At 39.6% G+C, this 9451-nt stretch overlaps 1 protein-coding gene across 1 annotated transcript; it reads right to left on the bottom strand.

Annotated features, from left to right (window-relative positions):
• Positions 1-212: 212 nt before the first annotated feature.
• Positions 213-8700, bottom strand: MAP3K19 (mitogen-activated protein kinase kinase kinase 19). Its single transcript, XM_015812443.1, is given in 4 exon segments — positions 213-359; positions 4549-5246; positions 7661-7801; positions 8408-8700. Coding segments are annotated over 4 exon segments (1134 nt in total). The 5' UTR covers positions 8639-8700; the 3' UTR covers positions 213-295.
• Between the last annotated feature and the right edge of the window lie 751 nt (positions 8701-9451).

Below are 9451 nucleotides of genomic sequence, written 5' to 3'. Positions count from 1 at the left end.
CTTCAAAAGCTTGTCCATCTCTAAGTAGCTCCACTGGAGGGAAAAGGCAGGAATGTGAATTGTTTGGGGGGGGGAAGCCTCATAGGTCTAATGTTTTGAACTTATTTATACACACACACACACACACACACACACACATGCTAATCCTATGCTACAAAGTTCATTCAGAAAAGATAAAAGATTTACTATTTCAGCAACTTCTACATGTTTTGTACCAACACTTTCTCAATTTAGAAGACATTTTCCCACACAGATGAAATAGTTTATATTTGTTTGATAGAAGCATTGCCAGGTGTCATGAGTTTCTTATGAAAGGGTGCTGCAACAATTCTAAGGCAGTTGGCCGCTCATGTTGGTCCCTGCATGAAGTGTTAAAAAAACCAGAAATTAACAGTAAGACAATAAAATCTTTGGTAGAAACCATATTACTCATTTTCTATCTATTTAATAACTTATATAAAAGAGGTACATCGATTCTTAAACCATGGTGCATTAATACATGCTTTTATTTACTCAAAGCCAAAAAGATAGTGCTATACTCTGAAAAAATATGTCAAAATATTAGCATTGCTCCAAGTTTTATTTTTAAACAAAATTCTATCAATCTTAAATGTTTTAAGATACTTATCTGGTATTTGAACTCAAGTTCATGCTCTTAAGTTTATTAAATTTGTTTTTCACCCTTTTTATGTATATAGTGCATTCAGAAAGTATTCAGACCTTCACTTTTGTCAGGTTATGCTGCAGCCTGATTCTGCAGTTGTTGAAATTCATTTTTTTCTCATTAATCTACATTCAGTACCCCATAATGACAAAGTGAAAACAGAATGTTAGAAATGTCTGTAAATTTATTAAAAAGAAAAAACTGAAATATCACATTGGCATAAGTATTCAGACCCTTTGCAACAACACTTGAAATTTAGCTCAATTGCCTCCCATTTCTCTTGTCTCTTTGCTGACATGTTTCTGCACCTTGATTAGAGTTGCCCTGTGGTAAATTAAATTGATTGGACATGATTTGGAAAGGCGCACACCTCTCTATCGAAGGCCTCACAGCTGACAATGCATACTGTAGCAGAGCAAAAGCCATGAGGTCAAAGGATCTGCCTGCAGAACTCAGAGACAGAATTATTACAAGGCATAGATCTGGGGAAGGCTACAATAAAATTTCTGCTGCACTGAAGGTTCCTAAGAGCACAGTGGCCTCCAGAATTCTCAAATGGAAGATATCTGGCACAACCAGGACTCTTCCAAAAGCTGGTCACCTGATCAAACTGAGCAATCAGGAGAGAAGGGGCTTAGTAAGAGAAGTGACCAAGAACCCAATGGTCACTCTGACTGAGCTCCAGAGATCCTGTGTTGAGATCGGACAGAGTTCCAGAAGGACAGCCATCACTGCAGCCCTCCACTGATCTGGGCTTTATGGCAGAGTGCCTAGACCAGTGGTTCTCAACCTGTGGGTCGACCATTTCACGGGGGTCGGCAAGCAAGGCTGTCTGCCATTTTTTTTGTCCGCCATTTTTTTCCCTTTTCCGGCGGGTGCCTTACCTCCCTTGGGCTGGGCCAGCTGGTGGTCGGCCTGCTCCGTCTCTGCTGCTTGCCAGCTACGCCTCGGCCGGCGCAGGGGGCAGAACCACGCATGCGCGGCACTCCCGGGCAGGGAAAGTCCTCGACTTATGACCGGTTTAGTCCTCGACTTATGACCGGTTTAGTCCTCGACGTACGACCGGTTTAGTCCTTGACTTACGACCGGTTGGGGTCGCGGCATTAAAAAGGTTGAGAACCACTGGCCTAGACAGAAGCCTCTCCTTAGTGCAAAACACATGAAAGCTAGCTTGGAGTTTACAAAAAAGCACCTGAAGGATTCTCAGACTAAGGAACAAGATTCTCTGGTGTGATGAAATCAAGATGGAACTGTTTGGTCTCAATTCTAAATGTTATATCTGGAGGAAACCAGGCACCACTCATCACCTGCCCAATATCCCAACAGTGGCCGCATCATATATGGGGGTGCTTTTCAGCAGCAGGCACTGTGAGACTGGTCAGGGTTGAGGGGAAGCTGAATGGAGCAAAATACAAGGATATCCTCAATGAAAACCTGTTCCACAGTGTTCAGGACCTCAGACTGGGCCAAAGGTTCACTTTCCAACATGACAATCCTAAGCACACAATCAAGACAACACAGGAATGGCTTAGGGACAACTCTGTAAATGATCTAGAGTAGCCCAGCCAGAGCCCTGACTTGAACCCTATTGAACATCTCGAGGGACCTGAAAATGGCTGCTCACCTGACTAAGCTTGAGAGGATTTGCAAGTAAAAAATGGCAGAAAAGCCCCCAATCCAAGTGTGCAAAGCTTGTCATGTCATACCCCAAAAGACTTGAGGCTGTAATTGCTGCCAAAGGTGCTTCAACAAAGTACTGAGTTGAAAGGTCTGAATACTTATAGGCCAATGTGATATTTCAGTTTTTTCTTTTTAATAAATTTACAGACATTTCTAACATTCTGTTTTCACTTTGGGTACTGACTGTAGATTAATGAGAAAAAAATGAATTTCAATAACTGTAGAACAGGCTGCAGCATAACAAAACTGACAAAAGTTAAAGGAGTCTGAATACTTTCTGAATGCACTGTATACAAATATGAAAAGTAAAATTAAACTTGACTGACCTTTTCCACAAGTCATAACAAAGATTCCAATGTAGCTAAGAATCTTTAAATTTAATGCCATATGGCCAGCTGCCAAAACAAATTATTTTTTCAGTTATGACTGAATATTTTGTATAATGTTTTCTACTGCCCAGCTACCATGGTTCCTGGTGGTTATTTAAATGATAACTAAAGTTTTCATATTACAGGTGTTTCTTTATTTTCTTTTCAGACGGCTAAGTATTAGAAAAATCTGTGTGCGATATTGACATTTCATAAAAATGGCCTATATCTGAGGTTACCATTGAAAACAAGTTTGGAAATGTCAGTTAATATGGTTGTAAGAAAAATGTTTTAAATCCTTTATAACTTGTCATTCCAGTATTGGAAGGCTCACCTCTCCCTGCATAATCCTACACAAATCTTAAGGCCATCTTCAAAGGTTCCATAGGGGTAAGCCTTCTTAGTAGAATTAGTTAGTTACCTGTCTTACTGTAACTTGCTTTCAAAACTTGCTCTCACAAGATAGGCAGGAAGACAAGTTTGTCTTGTCTTAAAAGGGAATATAGCAATAGCAATAGCACTTAAGACTTATACACCACTTCAGAGTGCTTTACAGCAATCTCTGAGGAGTTTACAGAATCCCCAACAATCTGGGTCCTCATTTTACCGACCTTGGAAAGTTGGAAGGCTTAGTCATGTCAAGTCTGCTAACATTGGGTGTTCTTGCTTGCCATATGTGAAGAAGCAAACATAACTTATTCAACCTACATATCACTTCAAGAGTTAAAGCAGACAATGTTATCCCAGTCAGTGGGAAAGTATGCCAGCTATAATCATAACAATATCTTTGCATAGCACAGCCAAGGTCAGCGTAACAGGGGAAACTAGGGAGGGAGAGATTCACACTTCAAATTAATTGGAGCATATGATTGATGACTGTGAAAGGAGTGAGTGAGTTGTGTGTTGTCACGAGTGCTTGGGTGGTGGGGGTTTCAGTTTTTGGCTTTCTATTGTTCGTGCCGAAACTATGTAGCCAATTAAAGGATTCTTTAAGGTAATCAAGTCTCAAGTTATTTGTAAAGCTGCTTCTTTTCGGAACCATGTCAAGTCAACTATGAGCCGGTCAAGATCAAACTCCTGACAGTGGGCAGTCAGCCTGCAATACTGCATTCTAATCACTGCCCCACCACGGCTCACAACATGGTAGTTTTTTGCTAAAAGGTAATTAATGGCAAGGAGATGTCCCTTTGGTCCCTTTCACATCTCTATAAAGTTTAGGAGTTTTCTGAATCAATATATGGACCCAAAGAGGTTTACAGGGAGAAAGGAGAAGGGAATTTTCCTGATTTGCCAATAAAAATCCATTTGCAATGCTGGAGGAAAAGCCAGTTTTTGCAGAACCAATTTTATATAGTGGTGAAGGTGGGGGGGGGGGGCAGAAACCAGGAGACAGCGGGTTCTAGACCAGGGGTAGGCAACCTTGGCTCTTTTATGACTCGTGGACTTCAACTCCCAGAATTCCTGAGCCAGCTGTGCTGGCTCAAGAATTCTGGGAGTTGAAGTCCACGAGTCATAAAAGCCAAGGTTGACTACCCCTGTTCTAGACTAACCTGACATGTACCTGAAGTACCCCAGAGACTCTTGCAGAAGACAAATGATTTAACACACACAAGAAAAGCATATATGAACCTGCACTGTATAGAAAAGGCTTATTCTCAATCCTAACTGGAAAGGTCAGAAAAGATGGACATGTTGTATACCATAAGTTTAATTGTGATTGAACTGCGATGCCTAAACTACTATTTTATTTTTTTAAGGAGCTCAAACTCAAGCAACCTGATTGTGTGAATTGTTTTAATGCGAATAAAACTAATTTTAGGTATACAAATCACGTACCTTGTTAAGCACAGATGTACAAAATCAACTGCTTTGTCTGAGCACTGTTTGGGTAGTGAAGGCATAAGTCCTTTGTGAGCAGCTATGTAAAACATGGCTGCTAGTTTATCCATGGCAGCCAATGGTGGCTTTCCAGTGGCCATCTCAAAAACAGTGCAGCCAATGCTCCAGATATCTGATTTCCTCCCATAGCCAGATTCATTGATCACTTCTGGTGCCATCCAATATGGAGTGCCGTGCACAGATTTCAGACCAAGTGACACACATAATCAGTCTGAGTGTGTCCGATTCGCGAAACGTGTAGGTTTCAGATACTCAAACTAACACGGTAATCCGTATTCGTATTGTAACAAAGGAAATTACAGAGACACGTGGTGCGTCAAAAGTACATTTATACGTTGAGGAACATGTTAGACAAAACATATAAATGTTTTGTGGTAAAGACTGTCATGCCCAAAGCGATGAATAATACTGGAAATGGAACCACCAGGAACAAACTCCATGAAGATGCTTACTATGTTATCTTCTAAACTCGTTCCCAAGTACCCCACAATGTTGACGTGTGTTAGGTTTTTCAAAATCTCAACTTCTTCTTGCAGTTTCTGGTATTCCTTTTTATTCCCAGCTTGGTCACATGCATTCAGTGCTACTTGTTTCACAGCTATTAATTGTCCTTGGCTTGTAAGTCCACAGTATACCTAAATATCAAAGCAGGTCATTTTGAAGTAGAACAAATAACAACATATTTGTTTTTGATTTAATTCAGCTTAATCACTTCAGCACTGGAAGTCCAATTGTCTCCCTCCCTAAACGGCAAACAGCAGTTCAAGGAATCACTTAACTAGGGAGATGCTAGATAGAACTTGGTCAAAAGTGCTGTAGTTTTTATTTCTGAGTAGGAAGTTGGACTCAATGGCATCTTCCGACTCAGTCATTTTATGACATTTTAATTATACAATTCTACTATTTATTTACTTATTTCATTTCTATCCTGCCAAATCAAAATCTCAAGGAAAGTTACAACTTATATGACACCCAAATTGAAAAAAAAAATACAGCAACAATATTGATTCAACCCCTTAATTAGTAGATCTGTAAGCTCAGGGGCAGTGTGACTCAATCCAGGCTGATATTGGAAGAGACAATGAGTCAGATGGCTTCTGACAAACAGTAACTGGGATTTGTTGGGATTCAGTCTGAGCTGATCTGACAGTCTCAAACACCAAGGACATTCACAGCATCTTCAGAATGGAGATCTATAGATATCATCAGCATATTGATTACTTTCCCCTCTCCCAGGGGTTTCATGTGGGATCATGAAAAAGATGGGAGAGAGGCCCCATTTTGTATAGCAGATGCTACAGGTCTGGTCACTCTTCTCCCATAATCACCAACCGTAACTGCTCACTCAGGAAGAAACAGAACCACTTTAACATATTTTCTCCTATCTTCCAAGTCTTGTAGGAAGTATAAACTGTAGTATGCATCTGACTGAGCATGGGTCAAGTCTTTTGTTAAGGACCATCTTACAGTAAAAGTGGCAAAATGTGCATTCAGAGAGACACTGGCTTTCTATCTCTAGGATGAATATACAATGGATATGTTCCTGTTACATCTGTGGATAGAATAGTGGCCTGTTTAGGGTGACTCAGTCCCTCTGAGGAGTTTTCAAGGCATCTGTCAGATAAACTCACTTGGAATCATACAGAGGTGGTCTTTCATTATACAGGTCTAATGGGGTGATTGAGGTAAGATCTTGCTTGGTTAACTGAGAAGTGTTTGAGTTTCTTAATTCTGAGGAATGCAGCCGTGATGCCATTGCCTCCTATGTTTTGGATCCATGTCCCCACCTGGCTGATCAAGGCTTCCTGGGAGGTGACGTGTAGTTGGAACCATGCAGTGGTAGCTACAGTTCCTCCTCTGAAAGAAGCAGCAGTTTGCATTGGGTCTGAAACTTCTGTCCCAGGAACAATAACTTGGAACAGTCCAATGCCAGCCCCATGATGACACTAGCTACTCAAGAAAAGCTGTTGCTTGGTAGCTGATACATTAGCAATATCATTAGCTTCTCTCTATTTTAGTCGTAGACTCTTGCAACTTCTCACCTTTCAAATAGGACAACAAGGTGAGGTATCACATATGGTCACACATACACTGTTGAAACACTTCTCCCATCCAGACTACACTAACACCTGCCAATATCATGTGTAACTCCACAATTAGGTTGCACAGAGACAGGGTTTTCTTACCTTGGACTTGGCAGTGAATAATAACAACCTGGAAATACTTCCAGTTGTTTCTACCTGTCCAATCCGATCTAGCAGGATGGGCATAGTCCAGGTTCCATCAAGCTGGCAGGAACCAGGAGAGATGCATTTTCTGCTATACTGCCTCTCCTCCAGAACACTATCCCACCTAAGATTAGGATGCCTGACTTTGCTGGCTTTTTGGAGGGCCTTGGAGCTCTGGATATGTGCCTGGGACTGAGGTTCTGAATGTGTAAAGGGCCCCATTTCCTGGTTACGCTGATGCTATCAGATTATAGTTATCTCTTGGCTGCTGTTTGTATTTAATTTCTTTCTGTAAATGTTTTAATTGTCTGTCTGCTGATTGGGTCCAGGGACTGAGCCTCAAGAGCCGGAATGTGAAACAAGTGTGTTACATTGTTCCTGTCTTGCCAAGGAATGACCTGCTCCTAGTCTCCCACCATAGGCACTGGTTTGAAATGGGTGGCTATATAAATTAAACAAACAAGCAAACGAATACTTTGCTCATTTCAACTCCCATTGAAATTAGTTGTGGAGATTTGCATCCTTAACAAGTTATGCGTGCAAACATTTGTACATCTAGGATATTTGGTCAAAGGCTAGATTCCAAACAGAAGACGGACAGGGCAAAATCAACTGTATTAATAACTAGTTGCCTTATATAAAGAAATTTGTTAAGAGAATTTTCTAGTTTTAACGATATTCAGAAGTTTAATTTGATTCCAAGTTTATATCTCAGTATCATTTAAATTTGTGCTCCATTTTGAGAGTTTCTGTCCAAAAGGAAATAATTAAACTACTTAGAATACAATACACAAAATGCGGTCAGACACAATACGACTTACGGTGCCATATGCTCCTTTTCCAAGGATTTCACCTTTAGTCCACAAGATACATTCTTGGTTAATTAAACTGTTTTCTGAAAATGCAGTTTCATGTAGAAGTGGATTTTCTTCATCAAATCCCATAAAATCCAGATAAAAAGTCTGAAAAAGATGTCAGAAAAATAGAATACTGCTAGGCAATAGAAGATAAATACAGATGGTTTGTCAGTTGTTTTGAGAATTATGTTTACATGAAGTAAATTCTACACTGCAATATCTGAAATTGAAAAGAATTTCTGCTTGTCATATCACAGCCCTGAGACTAAGACTGAAGTTGCTACTATTCAATTTAAAATTATTATTCAGAGACAGATTGGTTTTATATCCCTAGGATGAATACATAATGGATTAGCATTGTCAAAAATTTATTAACTAAATGTCCTAATTTAATTGATTGGGAGCCACCCATAGTGGCTATATAAATATTTTAAATAATAAAATAAAAGTAAGTAAAATATAATCTAAATAAAGATGCTGAAGACAGCAAAGGATAATGATCTCCCTGACCTGCTTGTAAGTGTGTGAACAGATCAGGTTATCTGCTGGACTAGAAAAATATTATTTGTTTGATCCAGTAAACAAATTCTTATGCTTTAACATTTTTAAATGGGGATATAAGAGAAAGAAGAAATAAGAAGAAAAATGTAGAAACTAAAGTACAGCAAAGCCTAAATATTAGACTGTGTTATAAAAGTGGTGCTCACTTACCTTATTATTTTTAACTTTTGCTGTTCTCCAGTCTCCACTTTGTGCCTCTACATTTATATTTCTGGTCATTGAGCTAGAATTGTTGCCATCTGTCCCACTCAAAGAAAGTAGTTCAGTGACTGAGCAACAGAATATGTCTTCTGTTACTTCCTTATAATCTTTGTACCCAAAGATATTTGTATATGACTGAGAGATTGAGTTTGCAAGATAGTAAGTCCATGCAGTTGTCATATTTGCTACGCTGACATTTTCAAGCTGGAAATTTTCAAGAGAAAATGAGCTTATTTGGTCTGTAAAAAAGGATGGAGACGGCTTTTGATTATACTCATAGTGTAAAATCTGGCTTGCTTCCTGCTCCACAAGGCAATCAGCTGTTCTGTTTTGTCCATCCTTTAAAGTCCTACTGTTGTTTGCATTATTTGGTTCATTTATATTTTTCACACGGCTTAAGAAAGGAGCGTATTCTGCATGAACTTTAACTTCTGGCCAAAGTAACTCCTGAACATTGGTGGCAAATACTTTCATAGGAAAAGCATCATCTTTATCTCCATCATCATTATCTGAAGTATATTCCAAAGAAGCTTCTTCAATTGGTGACAAGACTGAATTAGGAAATACTTCATTTTCCTTAGCAGGTTCAGGGAATTCAATGGAAATCTGAGCTTGCTGATCTTCACAAATTGACTCAGTGCTCTCCTTTGGCTGAATCTGCAGATCAGCAAAAGAGACAGTCACATCTTTGCCCTGTTCTAGACCACAACCTGTTAACTTGGACACCTTTTTTGGTGCAACTTCCTTCTCCTTCAGTTTTGGTTTAATACTAAGGCTCTTGTGAGATTTAGAGAATGTTTTCTTCTGGGGACTTTTTATTCTGCTACTCTTCTTCCCATTGAAATGGTTGGATTTATATTTCATATCATTATGCCATCCAGTTGGAGCAGAACGCACATTCCTGTTACCCTTATTCTCACCATATCCATCAGGCTTACGGGAATATACCGGAGTCCCAAACATTTCATAAATGCCAGGTCCTTTGCTGTTAGA

This window comes from Protobothrops mucrosquamatus, unplaced genomic scaffold (genome assembly GCF_001527695.2).
Source record: "Protobothrops mucrosquamatus isolate PMUCROS unplaced genomic scaffold, P.Mucros_1.0 scaffold84, whole genome shotgun sequence".
Classification (NCBI taxonomy): Eukaryota; Metazoa; Chordata; class Lepidosauria; order Squamata; family Viperidae; genus Protobothrops; species Protobothrops mucrosquamatus.
Note: the sequence above shows the minus strand (reverse complement) of the source record. Positions and strands in the feature narration are given on the sequence as shown.